At 41.4% G+C, this 26,258-nt stretch overlaps 2 protein-coding genes across 2 annotated transcripts; one reads left to right on the top strand and one right to left on the bottom strand.

The window, feature by feature from the left end:
* Positions 1-248: 248 nt before the first annotated feature.
* Positions 249-3,290, top strand: LOC308308862 (uncharacterized protein; the record flags this gene model as incomplete). Its single annotated transcript, XM_080754314.1, has 4 exons — positions 249-388; positions 747-840; positions 1,146-1,233; positions 2,559-3,290. The coding sequence occupies exons 1-4, from the start codon at positions 304-306 to the stop codon at positions 3,288-3,290; spliced, it is 999 nt and encodes a 332-aa protein (XP_080610440.1). The 5' UTR covers positions 249-303.
* Positions 3,291-5,999: 2,709 nt separating this feature from the next.
* On the bottom strand, positions 6,000-25,788 carry LOC308308861 (uncharacterized protein; the record flags this gene model as incomplete). Its single annotated transcript, XM_080754313.1, has 9 exons — positions 6,000-6,170; positions 7,198-7,293; positions 7,704-7,906; positions 8,062-8,220; positions 9,274-9,426; positions 10,592-10,810; positions 11,296-11,658; positions 12,507-12,705; positions 25,597-25,788. The coding sequence occupies 9 exons, from the start codon at positions 25,786-25,788 to the stop codon at positions 6,000-6,002; spliced, it is 1,755 nt and encodes a 584-aa protein (XP_080610439.1).
* Between the last annotated feature and the right edge of the window lie 470 nt (positions 25,789-26,258).

The following is a 26,258-nucleotide window of genomic DNA, read 5'->3' as shown; positions in this document are numbered from 1 at the left end:
ATTCCACACTTTTGCTTGTAACAGAGTATTTCCATATTGCAGTATTGTTACATTTACTTAAGTAAAACAAAAAAAGTAAAAAAAAAGAAAAAAAGAAAAAGAAAAAGTAAAAAGAAAAACATGCACAACACCTTCAAATGGACTTGCCCCAGTCCTACAGGTGGCAGCAGAGAGCGTCATAGCGTTTGCCTTGCTTAAAAGCTAGTGTAGAAGAACGGAGGCTCCCTATGAAGGAGGAAGCAGCCTTTTCTTGTATAAGTGCACTTCATCGACAACGTAAGGAAATATTAATAAAATAAAACGATGGAAGACGCAGACCACGATCACGCTTATACCAACAACACCACATATGATGAAATTAACCCCGGGTGGGACTACACATATAAGTGTAAGTATTGTCCTGACCACCTCATTATTTTGGACAGAATGGACACATGTTGACGTACTTGGCTTACTTGCTACTAGGTTGCTAGCGTAGCAAGTGGCCTTCAAGGAATGACGTATTATCCTAGTTCCATATTACACCAGATTTCAATGTTTGTATTGTAATGTAACTTGATTCTATGAATATGGATTTTTATTTCCATTTGTACAGTATTTGTATGTGGTATTTGTTCCATGTTAATCTCTTAGTTTATCCATTTAAATTAATCTCCTTTTGGCACACTTGTTCTTGTTCTTGTTACTTGTTGTAACTTGTTCCCCCAGGTGTGTTGGTCTAATTCTAATGTTCTCTTTTCTCCCAGTGAGTGAGAGGGAAGTTCAAGACTTTGTCAAACTGAGAGTTTCAAATAAATTCCTTTTTTCTGGAAAGAGAAATTCTTGCCCATTGGCATGGAGGTACTGTAGGCAATTATTTAATGTTTTTGGAAAATAATAGTGTGAACACGAATAACCTACTACAAACTATTTCAGCAAAAATAGCCATTGTTTATTTATGTATTTATTTTGTGTGTGTGTGTGTGTGTGTGTGTGTGTGTGTGTGTGTGTGTACTCATTTACTCCTCCTGTTTTTTAAAATGTGCCATTTGTGAGTAGCTTCAACTAGCTGCTTGCATTAAAAAACCTTTACACCTGTGTAAAGCTGTTGAGTTCACCTGGAGGAAACCTTATAGGCCTACTAACTAATTGTTTATTTCTTGCAGAACACTACTAAAACATATGGGGTTGCAGAAAAAGATGAGCTATAGTCAGGCAGCCAAGAAATGGGAAAACCTGAAGAGGAAATATAAGGTAGGCTATTATTACTACTACTGCTGCTACCAATACTACTGCTGCTACCACCACCACTACTACTGTAAGACTACTACTACTACAACCACCACTATTGCAACCAAATGTCCTGCATTGGTTGCAGTTGACAGTTGCATAATACATTTTATATACTTTTTATTGGGTTTTAAAACATTAACCACTTAAGCCTTGTAATTCACCGTCATAGTGCAAATAGCTAGTCTACAAGCTCACACCGCATTCATCGTCATGCTTTGTGATCTTGTAGATGTAGAACAGCTATTTTGCTTTTTTTTTAATAAATGAATGGATGCATAAATAAAATGTTAGAAAATGACGCCAGCATATAATGATATTCCCAAAATAGGTACACCGACAAGGGTTACTGTGGTTTCTAAAATGCTTCTTAAGATATGAGCCTACCTTGTCCCTTAGATCCTGTGATGCTGGCCTTTAAAGGGTTAAGAAAAAAAACAATGCTGTCGCATGTCTTTTTGATTGATTGAATACTTTATTAACAGTACAGACCTAATACAGTCACAGGTTATGCTAAAAGGACAACCATTGTTTCCATTGTTGTCCATTGTATTCAATTTATTTGTACCGGTAATACATATACCATAATACATTACTGCAAATCATATTGGAATAAAGTTCAGTAGAATCATAAGGTATATTTACAAAGAAGGAGGAGGCGGGGGTCAGGGGACTCTACTATTAAGGTGTTCAAGGATTTAACTATACTCACTTGTGTTTTGAGGGCAGGAATTATAGTTGGTTTGGATAGGGAGTCAAGAACCTTGTCTTTTGGTAGACAGTGGATTCCATCGAATGTTTTTGGATGGCAACTATTCCCTCCCACACACGTGTATATACACGCATGACGTGGTCACTCAATGAAACTGTACTAAAGAAGTGTGGCAGGGAGGTCTATTGTATAATGTGTGAATTCCTTCGCCAGTGGCTATTATCACCTCAAGAATGACTATAGCCACACAAGCCTTAGCCTCAGACTAGGCTATTAAAGCCCCTCCTCCTGTGTTTCAGATGTATATCAGATACACTTTCTTGATTGGTTTTTGAATGGCTAGGCTTCGCTATGAAAACGTCACACTATGTTTATAGCGTATCATGGTAGAACACACCACTGATTGGCATCACTCACTCAGTATCTTGTTTGTATCTTAGTATTCTTGCACCAGATTTCAGTCCTATAACCTCTGCACTCTTTTAATCAACATCTCTATCCTGCCATCAGCTGCTGGTGACAACTGCATGTCCCCTTGTGGAATCATTTAAAGTTGTTCCTCTTATATTTTGTTTAGGATTTGAAGAACCCTCCACTTGGGGTTGAGGTCTTCCCCGACAAATGGCCTCATTTCCCACTGCTGGACGATGCCATGATGGGTCGTCTTGACGGCAGCGCCCCTATCCTGAAGGCTGTTCCTCTCGATGACGCAGAGTTCTTACCCTCCTCCTCAAGCTACAAGAGGAAGCAGATCTCCACCACGACTTCAGCCTCGCCCACTTTGAGAGAGGACACCATGACCGAGGTTGACGTCATTCTCAACGGAGACAACGGAGAGGAGGAGGAGGAGGTGGACCAGCAGGCATGGAGAGGAAGCAACAAGGAGATGGAAGACACCATGCAAGAGTTGGAGCGCGAGAGGGCCCTTTTAGATAGCGAAAGAGTGATGGTGGAGAGCGAGAGACGGGTGTTGGAGAGGGAAAAGCAGGTCTTGGGAAGAGAGAGGGTGATGCTGGAAAGAGAGTTTGCCATGTTGGACCGGGAGCGAGCCTCGGTGGAGAGAGAGAAGGCCACGCTGGAGAGAGAGAAAGCCATGATGGAGAGAGAGAGGACCATGTTGGAGAAGGACAGATGTGCCGTCACCACGGATCGTTTGTCTCTGAAGCGAGACAGAAGCTGCCTGGAAAGACAGGACAAGACGACAGAGGAGACGGCAGGCTGTGAGAAAGACGATACCAAAGACAATGAGACCATGGATAGGAAGGAGCGCTTTCTCATGTTGTTTGAAAATCTTATTGAGAATTTCTGACTAACCCAAAACAGTGGTTACCAAACCTTTTAGCTTGTGACCCAAAAGACATAGATGTTTGCCCGGGACCCAAACTAGTGAAAACAGCAGATCTACAAGCTCACAACGCCTCGCTTCGCACTGCGTTGTGAGGTTTTAGATCGGCTATTTTCACTACTTCTTAAACATGTGTTTTCTAATTTATGGTATTTCTTAGATTTTTCTATTAATTATTCATGAAATAAGTCTTTTTTATCATAAGAAATTTAGCTTTTTTGTTAATGTTTTGAAGTAACAATAATTTAAAACAAAATGTAGTGAAACAAAAAACAAAGGGACCCATAAAAATGTGTCCACGACCCACAAATGGGTCCCGACCCATTATTTGGGAACCGGTGACCTAAAGTATGTTAATTGTGTTCCATAAGCTGTGAGAATCAATCAGACCTATTAGCTGAGGTGACAGGGTGCAAGTATTTTCAATAAACATATCGCCAAAGCATAATTCATGACTGCTGAAGATCACTGTTGTTCGTGGAAAGATTGTGTGTTTAAAGCTACAATTATTCTACTTGTATGTTCCTATCCCAACAAATACGTAGGATAATTTCAATGGTGTCCGCACTACAGTAAAGATGGCAGCACATCTAGTGTCCAATCGGGTGTCTTCTTCAAATAGCTTTATTGACATTGGCCGGGTTTCCCAAAGCGATTTTAGCCCATCGTAGCTCACGCATGGTCGTAGAGACTAACCCCCGACCGTCATGTTCCCATGTTTACATGGGTTTGGGCAGGGCGACTTAATTAGTCCCCTACAACTACACCAACATTCAGATTTCACAAAGTGCTTAATAAAGTCTCACTCCCCTCTAAATGCGGTACATTCTATAATTACCTGTGTCCTCTGTGTTCTTTAATAAGAAACCTTTTTATCCAATCGCTTTTTGTTTTCCCATGTATTTCCTGGCTTTCCCCATGTGCACCAACGGCTTCTTATTGAAGAACACCAAGGATACGGGTAATTATAGAATGCCGTACCGTATTTAGACAGGTGTGAGATTTTATTAAGCACTTTGTTTGTGAAATCTGAATGATGGTGTAGCTTTAGGGGCTAAATAAATCGCTCTGCCCGAACCCATGTACACCCGGGAACATGGCGGTCGGGGCTTGGTCTCTACGACCATGCATGAGCTACGATGGGCTAAAATTGCTTTGGGAAACCCGGCCATTGTCAACCTGTAAAGGTAGTTGCACACTGCTGCGTTTTTTCGGCCGAATTTGGGAGCGAATTTCGTATAAATAAATAAATCAACCTCACGTTATGTGAATCACGTTTGCACACTGCTGCCCGTTTCGTAGTTTTATAGTATTGACCCTGTATTAACATACTTTACCATACAGATTGGTTTAAATAATATTTTATTCATTACGTTTCTGATTATAGCTTTATGCAAGATTTCTCCCCTCGTCACGAGTATGGTTTCTGTCTTTCAAAGTTTGTAGACATTTTCAAGCAAATCGTAACGATAATATACACATGTATGTACCACACAAATAAGCTGTCAATGAAAACGTTAAGCCACTCTCACTTTGGAGAGGTCATCAGAACAACTTTATTCAATTGTGGTAATTCCATACAGAGCACACAATAGCAAGCTATAAATCATTATTATTCTTAACCCCATCACATTCAACAACATCCCAACCCGCCCCACCCTCCTCAAATCAAAAAAATAATAATCTTAAAATAGTAGACTCTACAACCTAGAGTCTTATGTATAGGCTATTGTGCATGGTCAACACATCACTTTTTGAAATGTATATACCAAATATTGCAGTTCATGTAAAAAAAAGTTTTTTCAGAATATATATTTTATATTACAGTACAGACTTTACAACAAATGATTGTGTTTAAATGCTTCTTTTTATTGCATTAGATACTCAATTTACCTTTCATTGAGCTCCAGCTTCAATAGATTTTATGCTAGTATAAGATTTCCAAAAATGTTAGATTTAATATTAATATTATTTCTTTACAAAACAAAACATATTTAAACAATATTACTGGTTGTCATCACCAGTCTTGAACAGACACAAAACAAAAACATACGTGATATTTCAGGGTTTCGTCAAAAAAACGATTTTTCTCTGAATTACTTCATTTATTGTTTTACTCTCTTCAATCGAGTTGCGGAAGATTTTGGCTATTGACAAAGTTCTTGTGTATGTGTGTGTGTGCGTGTGTAAGTGTTTGGGCAATTCATGGGAGAGGGAGAGATTGAAATTGTCAGTTGGTGTGCGTGCGCGTATGTATATGTACATGTATACTGTGTGTGTGTGTGTGTGTGTGTGTGTGTGTGTGTGTGTGTGTGTGTGTGTGTGTGTGTGTGTGTGTTCTGCTCAGCTTACATAATATTTCCAAACAATAGGAAGGTAGATGATTGTCTGTATGTGCATGAATGATAAATACTGTACGACCGGCCGTCTATATATAATACCTGGCTGAGGTTATGTATGTACATTATGTGTGGATGTTTAAGCAACTTGTACGTATACATACTTACATTTGTACTGATGTGTACACCGTACATTGATTGCGGTGGTGAGTGACTGTTAAAATATGTGTGTATGTTGTTGTGAGTGTGCATGTGTGGTCTCCTATGTGTCAGTATGTGCAAAGGTGTGTGTGTGTGTGTGTGCATGTGTGTGTGTGTGTGTGTGTGTGTGTGGTTAGATGAGATCCCCGATGGGTATGCGGGGCAGGCAGATGTAAGCCTGTGGGGTCCTGCTGAGGTTGATGGGGTTTCCGTCCAAACGGATGTCCTCCAGTGCGTTCCTGATGTAGTTGAAATCTTTTAGGTTGCAGAACGTGTCCTCGTGCATCATTTGAATGTTGTTACGCTGGGGAAGGACACACGGAGAGAACATGTCATTTAATTTGATATTCATTAACGACCAAAGATATAAAACACTACTTCCTAGTAAGGCTTTGCTCGATTAATCAATACGGCAATAATCATATCATATCCCTTGCCGATAATCGTATCGATACAGAAGCGACCATATCAATACCGCAGGAAATGTTGTGTGACGGGGCTAAAAACAAAAACTGACTCAGACATGAGACATGAAAATATAAAGACAATATTTCATTTGCAATTATTAATGATTAAATCTTTTGCATTTATCCGTCAAAACACACACACACACACACACACACACACACACACACACACACACATATATAGATATCTTTTTTTTTGTGTATTTATTTCCTTGCTTTTTGTTAATGTTATCAAGTTTTTCAAATTGATTTGGAAATGTTCAAATGTTCTATTGGTCAAAAGCTCAAAACATTGGCTATCAGGACTCTGCAAAAGTAAATTATATAAAATTAAATTAAATATTGTATAGTGGCCTCTGTATTGTGATATGTATCTATCGTGAGGTTGTAGGCAATACCCAGCCCTACTTCCTAGAGGTTAGAAAAATTGTTCTAGGGACTAAAGGACATAAACAGTGTGACGTTCAACAAAAAATGTCACTCCTCATTTACGTACCACCTGCACCCATTTATCATGTTACAACAACTAAGCCTTTTTCAGATTCTTTGGGTCTGTGAAACGAATAGCAAAGGTGTTCACCTTTAAGGTGACTCAACATAAATGTTTTCAAATGTTTGCCTATAATGACATGGCCAAAACATGGATTCCAAGTTGAAAGTGGTTAATGTATGGTTGCAAACAACAAAACGCATAGCCATAGCATGTGTCACGGATTGAGACATTGTTCTGAAATCACATTAATCTGCAAAACATGCTTGTGTAAAATAATATGCATCAAAGAACTGAATTGAATTGCAATTGCCATCCCGTCAGAGACAAAATGACTCTCCTGCTTGTATTGGTGGTCAAGTGGTAAAGGTTACCTGTAGGTGCAGAGATCGCAGGCTGTCTGGTAGAGGCACAGGGATGTGATCGATGTGGTTGTCTGTTAGATACAGGTACTGCAGGCCTGACATATCCTGGACACAACAAGGAGAAGGTACAGCTCTTTCTTTATACATGCAGCAGTGCTTGCTGAAACCACAGATGTTTATAGAATTCCTAAACTTTTCAGATCAGATCTGAATGCCTTTATTGTCCATTAAATCTTATCTTAGAGGTTTATTTTAATATGATGATTATATACTTTATTAATCCCCCAAGGGTTTTTTACTTGTGAGCTTGTACCGTACATCTGCCATTTCCCCCCATCCCTGGCATCAGGGATCTCCATATATGGCAATAAAAGGGATTTGTTTCCCATGACATCACAGTGATGTCAGCGTGATGTCAGAGTGTTACCTGTCCGGTTCTTATTGAACATTAATTACATTTCAAATGTATTTATTATATCTGACACAACACAATTCTAATGTTGTTGTGTACATACTTTGAATGCCTCTCTGTGAATCCCTCTTGTGCCAATGTTGTTATGGCTGCCATCGATGAGGGTCATGCCGGCTGGTAATGCGGGCAGCTGTGAGATGTGATTTTCCCGAATCACTAGCTCTTCCAGGGCGGGCAGACCCGAGAACGCGTTGTCACTGATTGATGAGATGTCATTTGCCGTCACGTCGATCCTCTTCAGTTTGTCTGAGGGAGTAAGAACCAAACAAACACTTGAGATGATGATTCAATACCATCCCCCCAAAATGGCTAGCAGTACTGTATAAATAAATAGTAATACAGTTAATATCTTTATTCTTTTTATCCAAGCTAAACATTTTACATTCAAAAGGGAAACATACTCATGGAAGCAAAGTCTGACTTGTTGATCTTGGTTATTCTGTTGTAGCGAGCGTAGAAGTGAGTGGTCTCTTTGGGAAGAGGTGGGACACTGTCCAGCTTCAAGTCATCACAGTACACAGAAGTACCAAGGCACTGGCACAGCAGGCAAGTGGGCATTCCTGGATCAGATAGATGGAAGATAGTTGGTGGATCAGATGCACTGGGATAGAATGAATAGACCAGTTGTTCTCAAACCTTTCCATGTGAAGGACACCCAGAATAATATGTATTTGGCAGTGAACCGGACGCTCATCTGACATTTCTTCCTCGGCTTAGTGGGAATATGCGTGCAGAATGTCACGGAAATCGCACGCTGTGTTCATGATTTGAGACATTTTTGTTTGAAACGGACCAATCCTGCAAACTTTGGAAGCCAATAGTATCCAATCAGGATGTAATATGAAAAATCAGACGGATCCGTCTTGATCACATGACTATAGAGATACTGTGTACCGATTTGCGTGATGTCTGCCAAAATCTGTAGGAGTAATATATATATATTTTTTGCAATAATCGGCCTCCTGGTGGCCATTCTGAAAAAATCTGGGGCAGAGGCTCTAGCATCCAGGGGAGTGTGTGTGCACAGATTCACTGCGATTGGCCCAACGGTGCCGGATATTAGCTGCTTGCAGACGGAACGGACAGGGTGCAAAACATAATCTCGGCCACGCCTTTGGCCTAGTGGGGACATAAATACGGCTGGGGAGGCAGTAGCTCAGGGGTAGAGCTGCTGTCTTAAGAACACGGAGGGTTCCCAGTTCGATCCCGGACTCCCACAGAGTTAGTGTCGAAGTGTCCTTGAGCAAGACTCTGAACCTCTAACTGCTCCCGATGTGCAGGTTGGTGCCTTGCATGATTTCCTCCGCCATCTGTGTATGAATGTGTGTGTGAATGGGTGAATGTAATGCACAATCTATGTAAAGCGTTTTGGATAAAGGTGTTATATAAATGCACGATTTACAATTTACAAAATGGCCTACATACTCATCACAATTTCACATAATGTAATTGGATACATGACATCCCTAAACAGATTATTCAATAACAAAAATAAGATTTCTCAATTAAGTATTTCACTCCTACCCCGGGATATGAACGTTACTCATGTTTTGTTCGGACGCTGCTCCCAGCACATGCTGATCAGCACGGCACCTGTGTTGATCAGTACTAACCTTGCCCGTCAACTTCAGGCTCAACTTCAGGCTCAACTTCAGGCTCAACTTCAGGCTCGTCGGGCTTAGGTAACACCCCAGAGCCCGATGACCCTTCTGTTCCCCCTGTACCCTCCTGAGGGGTTGTTGGTGCAGTCGGAAGCAGCTCCTCCTCTTGTTAGAGACAACATTAGGTGTTAAAGAAACAGCGTGGGCAGGAAATGAAGCAATCAGTAGTCTTATGTTTCAGCCTACTGTTTGCCTCAGTGATAAGTTGAATACATAAGCGAGGTTTTGCAAATGCTTAAAAGGACCATACCAGTTTAATTGACTTCTAGCCATTAGCAGAAATTTACTTTGTCATAAGAAAATAAGACATTTACTCTGTCATCAAAAAATATTGTGTACACACGTTTATACTTATAACTAAGCCTATATTTTTAAACTTAATTTACTAACATATATGTGGAAACATTGTGGAAAGACAATTATTATAGTATTACTCTAATACTTTTGTACAAGCAAATCAAATGTGGGTATATGCATATCAATAGATGGAAGAATATTTCTTTATAATTGCTGCATTTCTAATCTATATTGACACATTGAGTTACAGATAAATGTTGACATGCTTTTTTAAGGCTCAAGTCTAATGTTTATTGATTGTAAAACAAACACGATATTAAAAACAATAGTCGGTTTTGGTTTACTTATACTATGTGGCTGATGTTGACAAGGGACAATGACATCACTGGTATGGCCCTTTTACACATTTAACCGATGAACTGAAGTTAATTGGGAAGAGTTTATGCTGTTAATCAAATGAAAAACACCATGGCATGGGAAAAGCAAGCATTGTCCAATATATGATGTAAATAATTGGGGAACATTACGTGACACAATGTAAATGACTGTAAACGGAACAGGACAACTTTTTGCTGGTCAAATGCACTTAAATATTATGGCCCTTACAATCTAATGATCTGATCTATGGGAGGCTATATAGGGGCAATATGGATAATATAAATACATATTTAGATGAATATGAATATCCACATTTTCAGGTTACCACTTGTGGCTTGGTACAGTATCTCACACAGCTAAACGATAAATCACTCACAAAACTGTGGTCCCAGTAAGTTTCTCTTTATAACTTATTTTCAAATCAAAACAACCACTTTACTAATCAATATTGTCTCTCTGGGCTTCCTTTACTTTGAATATTACTTAAAATAGTGTAGATGTGCTACTTTCACCTGTGGTATATTTCACTCGACATGTACATGAGCTGCCTTCTGTGTCGGAAATTATCTCAAACAGTTGTCTGTTTGATACTGACCTTCGTCAATGTCAGGGATCAGTACGACCTCGGGCTCCTCTCCAGAACCAGAGGCGCTCCCAGAGGCCCCAGAGGCACTGGAGGCCCCAGAAATGTCAATCTCTCCAGAGGCTCCGATGTCCCCTGAGGCCCCTGAAGCCCCGGAGGCTCCAGAGAATTCCCCAGAAGCACCTGATGCCTCCTGGGGTATCGTGTCGGGGATAAGGGTCAGCTCTTCCTCTTGTTAGAGCCAAGGGGTGAGGTTAAGAGACAGCAAGTTAGTGCTTTTCAGCAAGTGGGGAATCAATAAATCTACCAACCCATTAGCCAATCAGGCTAATCAAGCTCAAAGGTGGAATGAGACAATGGGTTAGCATGACAATTATTAGGAGAAGCAAATAACAGTGACAAATGGTAACACATGAGTTAAATTACAATGACCACAACAAAGACGGGATTATCAACATTTAACCATGAAAATGCAGTTAAATGGCAGTATTAAATATTATAGAATTAAACAGATTATCTCTACATGTAATGTATCCAGCAAAGATATTGGCAAGTTCAACCCTGTGTCTTAACAATGCCTTAAACCAAAAAAAGGTGAACCCATTCCTGATACTGGACAGGCTTGGGGCAACTGGAGATGATGTTTAGAAATTCTACTAGTCCAGTATCAGGAATGACAGAGCACACATCCAGTTTGTCAAAGTTTAGGTACTAACCTCCAGATATCAATGTTATCCCTGGGTCCCCGGACTCATCGGAGTCTCCAGAAACCCCAGAGGCCCCTGAGCCCAGGAGATCACCAGAGAACCCAGAACCAAGCAGGTCCCCAGACCCTCCAGACCCCAGGAGGAGGTCTCCAGAACCAAGGTCCCCGGAGGCTCCAGAACCCCCAGATCCCCCAGAACCGCCGGAGCCCAGCAGGAGGTCACCGGAGCCCCCAGAGCCCCCAGACGCCAGGAGGTCTCCCGAGCCCCCGGAGCCAGAGGCCACAGACACCCCAGAGGCCCCAGACTCAACGGAGCCCCCAAAGTCCCCGGAAACATGAAGAATGTCAATGGGCGTCAGACGCAGCTCCTCCTCTTGTTAAAGACAAGATTTGGTGTTAATAAACAGACAAGACCAGCATGGACCATGAATCAGGTTTAGACCCTGTGAGTTCACAACGATGGTTAGTTAACAAATGGACACAATGATTTAATTAAACACATTTAACTGAAAACACCTAGTTAAATGGAACACATGCATAAGGAAACAGAGATGACTGATGGTGAATTGCAAGGGAATATAAGAGGTTAGAGAATAGATACGTAATGTGTTTCTCAGCCTTGTACGAATGTGTGGGTGTGTGCGTGTATGTGCACACGTGCGTGTGTGTGTGTGTGTGTGTGTGTGTGTGTGTGTGTGTGTGTGTTTGTGTGTGTGTGTGTGTGCTTATTTCTGATGATGGCTTCACGCCTCCATGAGTTCATCGTGCAACCTGCTCCCAGGTCGTCGGGGTGACGGTCAGCGGGAAAGTCCTGTTCTGGCGAAGCCCGAACTGGCGAAGTGGGGATTTGTCTCCTACCGTAGCGATCTGGCGAATCGATTGTCCACGACACTGCAAGCGGCGCGAAGGCCAGCGGACCTTGGTCCTGCTCTTCGCCCCCGAGCGCCGCAGGCGCGAGTGGCCGCGAAGAGCGGGCCAGGGCCGCGCGGCCGGCGGAGCGCCGCGCGAGTTACGAAGCCGTGGTGAATGCAATCGTTATATTTATGCCCAGGCCGTAAGGCCTGGGCAAGCGCACGATAAACGCCCTGTCCAGAAGACGTTCGCCAGATCGCTACGGTATCGGACATTTCCCCACTTCGCCAGTTCGGGCTTCGCCTAAAAGGTACGTGCCCCGGTCAGCTATGTGGGTGTGTACGCTTGAACGTCTGTGCTCATTCAGACCTTTCTGTGTGTTGGGGCCCATGAGTACCCCAGAACCCTCAGAAACTTGGGGGATGAGCTGTGGTGTCAGGGGCTCCTCTTGTTCTTCCTCCTCCTCCTCCTCTTGTTCTTCCTCTCCCTCCTCCTCCTCCTCTTCCTCTATTGAGGCTTCGGGTACAGGGTAGTTATAGTCGGGTGGCGCCAGTGTTCCAATCTCTATCTGAGGGGAAGACGGAAGCAATGAGTAAGTGTTCATACAAAGGAATTTCATTTCACTATAATTGTGTAATTAAGCATGAGAGGGTGTGCGTTACCGTGATTATTGGAATGACAGTGTTGCTGCGGCGCTGTAGTGCCGATAATCACGGTAAAGCACACTGTTAGGAACGTTTCATTGTCAAGCTCAACATTAGGCATTTTGGCCCATACATGGATAATTAGAGAACCTGTTTGGCCTATATGTTTGTTTACATTTGAAGAAAACATAATGGCTGCTATCTCATGAATGCCTGAACGGATTTCCACGCAGACTTTTTTGTTTGAAAGCCGTGAACAGCGTGCCCACACGTGGTGCGTGATCCAGGCATGGGCGTGCATGATCCGTGCACTATGAATTACATGGAGGTCTATGGAGACCATGGCATCGGGGACCTTTAAAGAGATTTAATTGATTGCAACAAGAGAGTTAACTAGAAGCTCGGCTGGCCGAGCGTCTAGTCGGCAACCTGGCCAACTCGGGAACAATGTAAATGGGGAATGAATGCCCCGCCCTTTAATGCAAACCCCATTATACGTGTTGTCATAGGATCTGTTTTGACCATCTGTTTGCGTGTGTCCATTTACGCCCATATATGGAGATATCTGTCTGTCTATGCGTCCATTTTATGCCCATATATGGAGATCTCTGTAGGACCCGTTTTGACCATCTTTTTGCCTGTGTCCATTTATACCCATATATGGAGTTATCTGTCTGTCTGCGTCCATTTTATGCCCATATATGGAGATCTCTGTAGGACCCGTATTGACCATCTGTTTGCCTGTGTCCATTTATGCTATATGGAGATATCTGTATCTGTCTGTCTGCATCCATTTTATGCCCATATATGGAGATCTCTGTATCTGTTTGTCTGTGTCCCATTAGGCCCATTATGGAGATCTCTGTATCTGTCTGTGCCTCAGACTGTGTTGCAGACACGTGCCGGTTCCCCCTTTGATGCAAACCCCATTATACCTGCTGTCATATATAGGACCCGTTTTGACCATCTGTTTGCCTGTGTCCATTTATGCCCATATGTATATGGAGATATCTGTATCTGTCTGTCTGCGTCCATGTTATGCCCATATGGAGATCTTTGACCATCTGTTTGCCTGTGTCCATTTATGCCCATATATGGAGATATCTGTATCTGTCTGTCTGCATCCGTTTTATGCCCATATATGGACATCTATGCAGACGCAGTGCCGGTTCCGGAAAACCCTGATGTCAGACATCAGAATCCGAACCTTTTGTGCCGGTTCCAGAAAAACGTGTATCGGGTCGGGTCGAGGCCGGGCACTGCACTACCTGCTGCGGAGGGGAACACGCGTGCCGAATTTGAAATAGGGAATGAATGCCCCACCCTTTAATGCAAACCCCATTATACCTGTTGTCATAAGAGCCGTTTTGACCATATGTTTGCCTGTGTCCATTTATGCCCATATATGAACAAAAGAACACGTCATACTGATGACATTCAATACGTAACCATGGCATTTTTTGTTGACTCATGTGGCGTACGTGATGTCAGAGCCTTTTATGATGTGATGTCACAATGAGTCAGCGCTTGCGCCGGTTTCCTCAGGAACAAACTGATGTCAACAATCATCTCCGCATACGGAGATTCTCGGAACACACATTTCGTGCCGGTTTGGGAAAACCGCGCGGCGGACCGAGGCCCGGCACTGCACTCCGCGCTGCGGCGGGGAACACGCGTGCCGAATCTGAAGCCGGTGGGACGAACGGTTCTCAAGATACGCGGATTACATACAGACAGACAGACTCACAGAGACTTCTCGCATTTATTGTAAGATAAGCTTCAACAAACTAGTTCACATGAACAATATCGATGTAACTAAGATATTTGTTTGGGTACATATATTTTAAATGGGTAGAATTACAATTAAAATACATTTTATGTTGAGGCTACTTCCTCAATTTCCTGGTCAGTGCGAGTCAGCCTAGACTCTAGAGGCACTGTTCTCTCTCTCTCTCTCTGCCCACTGCCTGTTTCAGAGGCACTATTTAGGAAAAACATGTATTCTCGGGGGAAATCTCAGTTTTGCAACTTTTTTATTAATATCACGTAAATTTGTTTTCTTTTTGTACTTTAAATAGCAATATGAGGATATGAAAAATCTCGTTTTTACAATGGGAGTGGATGGAGGGAAGACTTTTTTGTCCCACCTAGTAACAGAGCGACAGAGGGCGGGACTTGACAAAGAGTTAATTACCCTTAAAAACACATTTCATTGTAATTAAGATATCCAATAGAAATTCATAATCTTTTAATGGCAGATTTAGCTACTGTACAGTGTACTATGTTCCTGAACTTCCCATGAAAACTGCTAGCATAGCTGTTTTTTTGTTGTTGTTTTTGTTTTACATTTTGCTTAGGTGTGCAGTAATGCTCGTTTGAAGCACAGTGTGCAGTAATGCTCATTAATCGCATGGGTAGATAGCTATTTCAACCAATCAGATTGCTTCATTGGAATTACCGGTTGTAGGCCTATATCTACAATCTCACAGTCAAACAACCTATTATTCTCCCCTGCACATGGAAATAACAATGCCATGGTACCTTCAGTAAACACAACATGTTCACCTGACTAGTTTGATCACAGTCACAGTGGTAATCTGAGTTCTTCTTTGAGTACAGTGAGCTTAAGACCTGTAGTCAGACAGGCCTCATGCCTGTGCCAGAGGGCATCTAACTTCGACTACACAATATTTAGTTTAGCCTCTACCATCAGCACCTCCACAGTGAAGGGCACTGTGACCAAGCTAAAACTAACAAAAACCCTCCAACCAGACCCCTCAAAACGTTTTCCCAGGAGGAAAAAGGTTTTGAAGTTTGTGGGCTCTGGGCAACTCTGCATGGCAGAGACATGCACTTCAAGGAGTACACTCACTTCAATCTCATGAAGTCTCACTCCCATTTAGTGCATTTTTGGAAATTGCAAATGTCATAATCAGTGGAAAGACAGGTTCCAAGTGCTTTCTAATCCATGAGGAACTATAGGCAGAGGTGCCTCACTCCACCCATAGACTGGCCCTAGCCTGCACTATGCAACACTGAAATGCAAACTTGTGTCCCCAGGGCCTGTACTACACTAATGCAAACACTAGAGGGCAACAGAGTGTCTAAAGTAATAGATGTTGACCATTCACATGGAGCCTCCAAGACAGATGTTCTAGCTCAGGGGTAACCAACCAGTAGATTATGATCTACTGGTAGATCGCTAAGGGCATCACAGTAGATCACAGGCTACCTGTGATGGCAGATTTTCTGTATTGGGAGAGGAGGCGACAGACAAACCTGTGCCTTCATTTCAATGAAAGTTCCCTTCCTGAAAACTGTGGGCCAAAATTGTGGATTACTCCATAGACAGAGGGGTTGCTCGTACACTGTGGTGTGGAAATGGTAAATGGTGCATTTATATAGCGCTTTTATCCATGGCGCTTTACATAGATTGTGCATTACATTCACCCATTCACGCACACATTCATACACCGGTGGCGGAGGATACCATGCAAGGCACCAACCTACTCACCAGGAGCAATTAGGGGTTCAGAGTCTTGCTCAAGGACTCTTCGACATTAACTCAGGGAGAGCCCGGATTCGAACTGGGAACACTTCGGGAACCCTTCGTGCTCTAATAACGATTTCTCTACCCCTGAGATATGCCCCCTCAAATTATTGAAAGGCAGCTTGGAGGCAAAGCAGTAGCCTGCATGCGACGGGCCTGTAGCTACTACACAGCACAAGCTCGCTCAAGCTCATACTGTCTGTGGAACAACATTAGGTTACCTTAATGGGCTTGTGAAATTTCTTCCAACTGAGACCTGATTGGTTCTGAGATGTAGGCTATTTCAAATGATGGACCTGAACCGGGAGGGACCCGTGGTGAAATTGTTTCCGAGATCTGACTGGAGCAGTCAGAAAAAAAGAAAAGAAAAAAAGCACCCGGACACGACTGGACCTGTGAGGGGAAAATAGCTCATAACATTTAAGTTAAAGTTGTGAACTTGTCGGGTATTTTTGCCCGAAACTATCCCTAACAATTTCAAACAAATGATAACAGATAATCTGTCATCCCTTCTCACAGATATGTGCGAATATATGGTCATCATATGCTTTTATGGTCTAATGTAAAAAAAAAAAATAACCAATCAATTGAACAGAATGTCAAAATGTGAATATGAATTGATGAGAAAGTCCATATTGTGCTTTGAAGATTAGATCTGTAACAGCAATTAATGCTGTTTCCCTGTGTATTTTAATTTGTTTTAAAAAAGTAACCTAAAATGTGTCAAGGGTTAAGGTTAGGGTGTGTGGATGTATGCAAATAGATTGAGCCTGTCATAAATGGCAAAAGTCAAAATGATGTATTTTTAACATAATATTTTATTGTAGTGGTAGATCATGGCATTCGAAGAAAAAGTGCTCACAGGCTTGAAAAATCACACCCAATGTGAAGTGAGCGGTGGTCGTGCTTGCATAACGTCTTCAGACTAGGATATAGGTCTAGGATGTAATTGGTGATGTAATACAGGCTACACACACACACACATTGCTATGGCAAAACGCTGAGGAAAAAGTTGCTACAGATAGGTCTAGGATGTAATTGGTGATGTAATACAGGCTACACACACACACACACATTGCTATGGCAAAACGCTGAGGAAAAAGTTAATACAGATAGGTCTAGGATGTAATTGGTGATGTAATACAGGCTACACACACACATATTGCTATGGCAAAACGCTGAGGAAAACACATTGCTATGGCAAAACGCTGAGGAAAACACATTGCTATGGCAAAATGCTGAGGAAAAGTGGCTACAGACACACGTAACAGCCACTCTGGAGCGGTTTACCACCTCTCAAAAGGTTGGTTACCACTGTTCTAGCTAGTGAACCACTTTACACTGGCCTCCCTATTTTGCCATTTGAAGGCAAAATCTTGAAAGACATCTAAAAAAAGAGCAGATCTACAAGCTCACAACATCTTGCATTGCATTTTGAGCTTGTAGATCTTTTAAAGATTGTTAAATAGGTCTAAAGTCATTAAAAGGAAAAGTTACATTAATAGTTAGACTGACTCTAGCACTGGCCTCAATAATAATCCTCTATGATTAGAGATTGATTTAAAGATTCAATGCAGCACACAGAAGGGCTGGCTGTCAGTTGTGAGCCTGGGCAAAAATACCATCTGTTTCCATTTGAAACATTCTTGTATGTTTTCTTTATTGGCACTTAAAGTCAGCCATGTTGATACATGCAGTGACTGTAGAGTTTTCTGTTGTGAGAATTAGACAAGACTATAAAATGCTTAGGCTACTACGGTGTCTACATGCAAAGACAATGTTGAATCTTGAATTCCTCCAAGCTTCGAAATCCTATTTGACTTGCACCTATTTGTGACTGGGCCTAATTTTAACTGCTCTTACATAACACAGTCAAACAAAAAATTTGCAACATCAAGGTCCTTAGTGAGAAACCTACTTACATTAAAAGGTTGTTGTACCAAGTGATACTTTTCCAAGTTAAAACGTTCCAAGTTGTTTTACTGCTTTTATTTATTTTAATGCCTACAGCCGTCCACCCAGCCATTTCACTGCATTTACATTTAATCAGTTGTGCTTGCAGGTTTCTTTTCCTTTTTTATTAAAAACTCCATCAACCAAGTGAACCAACATGTAGTTCTAGCATGTTCCACACGAGGGCAATGAAACCCCACTCACGGGCACAGGTAACACCTGATATTCTCATGCCTGAAAGGCTGATTTGAAATTCCAAAAAGGGAATGGTCCTTGTGGAACCAAGACACACATGGTAGCTGCAAGATTCCAGTTAGTTCTCCCTGGAAAGCACATTATTTAGCCAAGAATTACCAATACTGAAGAGATATTAATATGACTAAGTCTATGACTAAGTCTATGTCAGTACAGCCCTTAACGGTTAGTTTAACAGTAATAATATTCTAAATTAGATTATGTGATATTTGCCTAGTAAAAAAAGCTGCAATGAACAGACACCTAAAAAGTGAATGTCACTCTTGAGAGCTTGGCAGGTATAGAGTTTGGAATATAACAAGGTGGGCCTTTGAAACGTCCTGCACAGGGTTAGCTGCTTGCAGCTTTCCCCTCTAACCCCCCTCTGTTCCCAAAGCAAACATCTACACCCGGGGGGGAAGGAGAGGCAAAAGACTGGCTACCGAAAAAATACAGAGGGGAAAAAACTCTGGGAAACATGGGAATACAGAATGCATAGGGACTGCATCAAAATAAAAAGGAGAAGGCAAGAGCTCCACTCCACCAGTGTTCATTTTTTTTACATCAAATTCTGATTTAGTCTTAGTCTTAGTTTTTTGAATAACACACATTTAGTCTTCTGAAATTGTTTAGTCCAGGGGTCTTCAACGTTTTCAGGCCAAGGACCCCTTACCTGAGAGAGAGAGATGAAGCAGGGACCCCCACAACCTGTTAATAGATTCCATATAGTTTCATTATTTGACAGCCCAATCATCCGTGTAGGCTAGATTCATGTCAGTTTGTGTTTTCAGATATTTAACCACTTGAACTGTCAATACTTAATACACTTGACCTAAACATAAACTCTGTACTTAGTCTGCTCTTTTTTTCCCCTCTACACCAAAGCTCTTTGCCGAAAATAGCCGATCTACAAGCTCACAATGGGCGGTGTGACATTGTAGTTCTGCTATTTTTGGCTAAAGTTCTCAGAATATGGACGTTAGGTTTCAAGTGGTTAATATAAAAAAGGAGAAAAAAGGTTTCTGTCACACAAAGATTTGAAGGACCCCCTGTAGTAACTCTGAGAACCGCCTAGGGGTCCCGGACCCCCTGTTGAAGACCCCTGGTTTAGTCTATCAACATATTTGTCTTGGTCTTAGTCAGCAAAATTAACACTGAACTCCACTGATTTCATCGACCCATCCTGAACTGCTGCTGCACCTAAGCAGCCAACACCTGTAATCCTGAAGTGTCACAAATGAATGATCCACATTCTGCCGTGTAGCAAAACATCTGCAATCATCCAAGTAGTTCAGTTCTCACTTGATCCATAATCTCAAATTGGTTCACTTTGACCTCATAGATCACTCCACACTAAACATAGTCCAGCCAGATACTGTACCATGTACAAACATATAATGCAGTATTATACTTTTATGAGCTGAGCCAGTGCTAACCGCTATAATGACCGGAACTCCATCTATGGAGATAACTAACGTTGTGTCAGGACTCCATAGATCCCTTCTGGTCACACAGTGCAAACCGCTCCTACATTTGACTTAATGTCCCTATGTATGCAGTACCAACGTTTCAGAGCATAATGCCTGGAACTCCATGTATGGAGATAACTAACATACACGTGTCAGGACTCCATAGATCGAGCTCACTTCGCACAGGTGCGATTCTCTTTTTTGCCTTTTTATTTATACAGGTAATCCTATTGAGGCACCAGATCTCTTTTTCGAGGGAGCCCTGTCCAGCGTTTCAGTATACAAAGGTTTCAAAATAAGGACATTCAAAATAGGATCCATCTGTGTAACCACTTAAGCAATTGTTTTATACTTTAGCCATTTAAAAATAGCAGATGTGCAAGCTCATAGCGCATCACAAGCTTTCTGCTCTTGTTTTTTTTTTAAGTGAACATTTTTTTACAAATTCATTTTCTTTTGGGGTCCCTGGCCTGGAAGTATTTTGAGATGAGGGCGGGGGGTGGGGGTGGGGGGGCAAATACATTTAATGTTGGGGGTCCTTGACATGAAAAGGTTTGAGCAACAGTTACATAGCAACATACGTTTTTCAGAATCCTGCTGGGAGTTAGAAAACATTTTAGAATCAACATTTTGCTTCATTTTGGAAGCAAATGTCATAAGTAAGGTAATAAATTAGTAAAAACAATCGGTAGGGAAGCAATTGCAATTGAGACTACCATCGCATCAGCCATTAAATGTGATGTAATGAAGCTCATCTCCTCCACTGTAATGCAAGACCCCTACACAGTTGACAATACTGTAGGCCAGCTGAAAGGTACAATTGCCAATGTTAAAGCTATACACAATCTGTACGTTTTATGGTCATTCTCTCTCCCATTCCCAAATTGTAGCTTTTAACCTCCATTTGTTTTCACAGTGATTTAATATGATAGCTTAAGTAGAGATGATGACAAGGCAATACCTCTGGTGGAATGATTGTTGGACATGTTAAAGTTCTGGGACGTTTCCACTCAGCATGAATGAAAACAAAACTGTAGGCAATTCAGAATTATACGCCCAGTAGCTTAAAACAACAAGAAGTTGTTCACTCCTGCAGGTGAAACGTGACCTGTGACATCTCACACACTCAAGAAAGAAGTGCCTGAATCTGAAGTTGGAAATGGGAGAGTTTCTGAACACTCGACGGGGGAAAAACGAGCATATAATAATTATGTTTGGATAACTGCTCAGATAGGACTCACTTTGCTCAAAGCATATTTCTTCTAGAAATAGCTAATCTTTCACTCAATAGGGGAAATGCACGTAGCAAGTTGATGATGTCATAAATGTCAATGTGTGATCTATCCCTATGGAATGCATGTGCAAAAAAAAAAAGGATCAGCTATTTCTAGAAGAAATACAATAATTGAGGTGTTTTTAATTTTACATTACGTAGTTATAGAGGACAATTATAATGTATTACGGCATATTTTTCGTATTAGCCAAGGATCCCTTTAAGTATTTTGATCCGTTACAAAAATCTGTTGCAGTTTCATTCAACTGATCAGCTTAGGCAGAAATATATGTACTCATGGATGAATGACAAAATAAGACTATACAGCAGTTGTTCTTTGCACATTTAATTGCACACTAGTGTTGATTTTGAAAGCAAATCTTGATTTAGTTTTAGTCATAGTCTTTTGAATAAAGCTCCATTTAGCTTCAGTCATATGTTAGTCATCTGTAATGTTTTTTCAACAACATTTTGGCAGGCCTTGATGGCGTCCTAATACACTTGGTTGCATGCTGAAAATAGCCGATCTACAAGCGACGCTGCGGCGCGTTGTGAGTTTGTAGATCTGCTATTTTCAGAGTGCAACACCTAAGCGCAAGCAAACGAAATTACTTTTCTCACAAAATGACTTTTCTTTTAGTGGATCTGGATCTCTTCTCCATAACATTTTTAGTCTAGTTTTATTTGTTGACAAAATTGTCAATATATTTAGTAATGGTAATCATAGTTTAGTTTTATTTAGTTTTTATGTTGTTTCCGACAGTGACAAAAGGTAGTCGACGAACATGTTTCATCATAGTTTTAGTCTAGGAAAAATCAACACTGTTGCACACCATCTTGTCATATCAGTCAGAGGTGCAGTGCATTGTGGGATGTGTCTTGGACAGCAGCAGTGATGTGAAGAAACTTCACATCAGGTTTAACTTAGGGGGCTGGCTCAGCGGAAGCCTGCTGAAAATTCAGTCTGGGCAATTTGCCTCGTGCCATCTTGACATTATTTTGGCCTAATTTCCACGTAGCAACAAAGAGAAAAAAAATGGGAACGGTAGACTTGACCACACTTGTCTGCTAAACCTGTGCACTGCAGACCTGTCACATCACATCCAATGTGTGTGTGCTGACTTAAAGGGCACTACAATCGGTACTGCACACACACACACACACACACACACACACACACACACACACACACACACACACACACACACACACACACACTTGTCTGTCTTGCTTCAAGTAAGTAAGATTGTATAGTTCTTGGCTACTTTTTAATCCACTACAATTATTTGACAGCTTTAGTTACTGGTTACTCTGCACATTGATTATCTTTATATAACTGTACGGAATCTATCTATAATTGCACAGAATCTGTGTGTGGTTGTGTCTGTGTACACGCATGTGCGTGTGTGATTGTCGCACACATTACTCAAAGCACAGTGCGACTGATCGACTTCAAACATGTCTGCCCATATATGGAGATCTCTGTATGTGTCTGTCTGTTTGTCTCTGTAGTGTAGTCCATCCTCCATGTTGGGAGTGGGACAGAAGGGACACAGGCTGACAATATTTGGAAGCCAGCCTACAGCGTTAGTACTATGATGTCATACAGTATAGTCACTACACCAATATGACATCATACTACGAACACCATAGGCTGGCTTTTATGCCCATGTAAGGAGATACCTGATATCACCAATATGATGTCATTGTACTGACATCATAGGCTAGCCTCCAGGAATAATGATTATGGGTACTGCACTAAGTACACTTTCTGACAACAGGTAAATGGGTACATCGTATCACATTAGCGGAGAGGTTCATTCATACTGCCCTATGTAACTTGTTACCCTTCCCATTACTGCTTTCCATGTTGCAATTTGAAGTCAAATCAAGCCTTTGATGCCCAGGCCTAACAAATATAGTAGGCCAACAACATAATGAACTATCCATGTTCAGCATCACAGTTCCCACTCAATTAATCTGATAGAAATTCCCTTGACAAAATATGACCAAAACTGTGTACACTGTGAGATAAAAATAGATTTATTCAAGCAGATAAACATGTACTGTAGGCCTATAGCTGTCGCCAAGGAATAAATATTGAATGACTAGCAAAAGTGCTCCAGGTGCAAATGGTTTTCAGACTGTAGAAGATTGTGGCTAGGGCATATAAATTGCCAGGTGGGCGTCTGGGGCATAAAAGTGAAATATTTAGTCTTTAATGGTGGCTCAGGCTGGACAGCAGTCTGCCTATCTTCAACTCATCAGCAGGATGTCTTTGTACTTTCTGAACTGGCTGAACTCATTTCAACAATCATTGAGCCAATTCAAAAGCAACCTTCAGAGTATTTCAGCAGTCTGCACAATGCACACATCTGAAGGCCAGTATGTATAGTCTGCATATCCTGTGGCTTTCATTTTAAGAATGGAAAGCTTTCCTGTCTACAGTACACCATATCCATTTAACTTAACATTAACTGGAAAAGCTGATGATGGGTATCTCATAAACCCTCTGTTAGTGTTAGGCTAATGATCCTGCAGCTTGATGTACAACAGGTTAAAAAGTTATAAAGTAAAAGAGCACACTTGCACACTTGCTCAAATATTCCAATATCATATTGTTGTTTTCTATTCAATGTTTGACCGACATTACCCTACATTCTGTGCATTTGTTTTTTCACTTCGCTACTCAATCTGGAAAGCTTCCTATCTCTAAGGGGAGGTGGGACATAGAAAGCAAGTGGAAACCACTTGTGGCTTCAGATTGTTCTGTGGGGCAGGACAAATACACCAGTTTGTATTGGCTGGCTGATGTCCTAGCTACCCTAACCCTACTCTGATTCGTTGCAACAACATCCAATCAGCAACAACGTCGCCTACGTCAAAAGTGACGTTCGGAAATACGAGTCAACTGAATCATGGCCAGACTGAGAAGCGCAGTGACAAAACAAATCCACCGAACGAAGCATAGCAAGCTGGTTGGTACCCAGGCTAGGTCTTCATCACAATAAGATGTTTTGTTAAAATAATAAAAATAAAGAAAAACAACAACAGAAGACGCAGAATCTAAAACCGGCATGACTTCCCTGTGCAATTCTGAAATGGCTTTCAGACAGTTAGCTAAATGAATCAGCAGTTTATCTGGTCAACAGTCTACAAGTACGTTAGACTTGTTAAAAGTTGAAAATTATGTATTTGTGGGATAATTGTTTTCCTTCATCCTGGTCCCTTCTGATTGGTTCAGAAACACTACACACAGGCTTGCGTTTCAGACTGAAACTTCAAAATAAAATGCCCCAAATAGCCATTTCACTGGGTCTTTAATGGTAGTCTGAATGCCGCACAACTTGTATGCCCAACACAAATATGTAGACACTGTAAACCCTGTAAAGGTTTCATGAAGTTGAAGATACTTCTTCAGCCTCTTAAAATCAGGAATGGGAAGTGGGAAACCTACAATGCATGGCTTGCATGCATCTAGAAATGGGAATCAACCATTGCATTCTGATTACAAGCAGTTACTTTGTGCATTAAGAGAACGAAGATGCACAAACCACTGTTCAGTTCAGTGGTGAAGATGCACGATGCTGTGGATGCTTGTGAGCATGTTCACTAGTGTGTCAACAATTTACAATTTAGGCTTAATCCAGAGCGACTTACAATAAGCAAGGTAATACATCAATACATCAACAGCAATACATCATATGAATAGAAATAGTAATCTAAGAAAAATGTAGGTATACCGAGCACCTATTCAGTAAAAACGTTATATCAAAAATGCTATGTAACTTACATGTCTCATTTGGCAAAATGCAAATAGAAATCTTTATAAATACCCGCTCACATAGGCCTACTGTGTAAGTACAGCAGTACTTCATAAGTTCTATAGATGTTCAACTGCGATCCAATCTTCATGAGTTAAAGCTTTTGTTTACCAGACACTTCCTGGCACAGACTGTTCATTATGGTATCATTGCATTTCATGGCATCTTGCACGTGGTGGAACTCTGTTCTATACAGCAAAAATATCTGCAGTCTAACTCAAGCATTCCATTTTTCTACAGTAAATGACCAGTTGATTCACAAACACCAATCAAAAAAATCTGAGCAATCCATTTGTGACCAGTGTTAAAGAATTAAAGTGTGTGTGTGTGTGTGTGTGTGTGTGTGTGTGTGTGTGTGTGTGTGTGTGTGTGTGTGTGTGTGTGTGTGTGTGTGTGTGTGTGTGTGTGTGTGTGTGTGTGTGTGTGTGTGTGTGTGTGTGTGTGTGTGTGTGTGTGTGTGTGTGTGTGTGTGAGCGTGTGCTTGTGCGTGTGTTGGGCCAAAGGTTTCTTACCTGAGGTTCATCAATTGTCAACCCATCTTCATAATCATAGATATCCTGGTTTTCCAAATTTAAGTTTTCTAGATCCACATCATAGTTGGCGCCATCATATGTGTCTAATTCCACTTGTCGGGCGTTTCTGGGCCTGGCTACCACCACTTTGAGGACGAAGAGTCCCAACACAACCCGCATAAGCATCTTCATCCTCACCTGGACATGAAGAACAAATGGTATCGTTAGTAGAGCATCCCAGATGATTTGAAGTAGTACATACTGTATAATATGAAAATAAAAAAATGTCTGGACACTCTTACCAGGTCCTACTCAGTCCATTTCAATTATTTTGCAGATCTTCTGTTTGGATGTGCATGCTCTACTTTCCTTATGCACATAACATCTTTCTGTCAATGCACAGCATAACTGTGTATGTGTGCGTGTGTCCCCCACATAACTCAAGAACAGCCCACACGACTGACTTCAAACTTGGCGTGCATATAATCAAAGAGGGATTTGCAGAATAGGAATGTGTTCCCAAAAGGCATCGTTCCAGTGGTCACCGGCGTAGTCTATCTATGAATGCATGAACCAGTTGACCCTTGCGTATCCCAAGAATTGTCCAACATCAAACTCGGCATGCGTATAGCCCAGAACAATAAAAGAGTGATGTCTGATTG

The sequence above is a fragment of the Nannobrachium achirus genome (assembly GCF_963921795.1).
Source record: "Nannobrachium achirus genome assembly, chromosome: 23".
Lineage (NCBI taxonomy): Eukaryota > Metazoa > Chordata > Actinopteri > Myctophiformes > Myctophidae > Nannobrachium > Nannobrachium achirus.
This window is presented reverse-complemented; position numbering and strand designations above follow the sequence as displayed.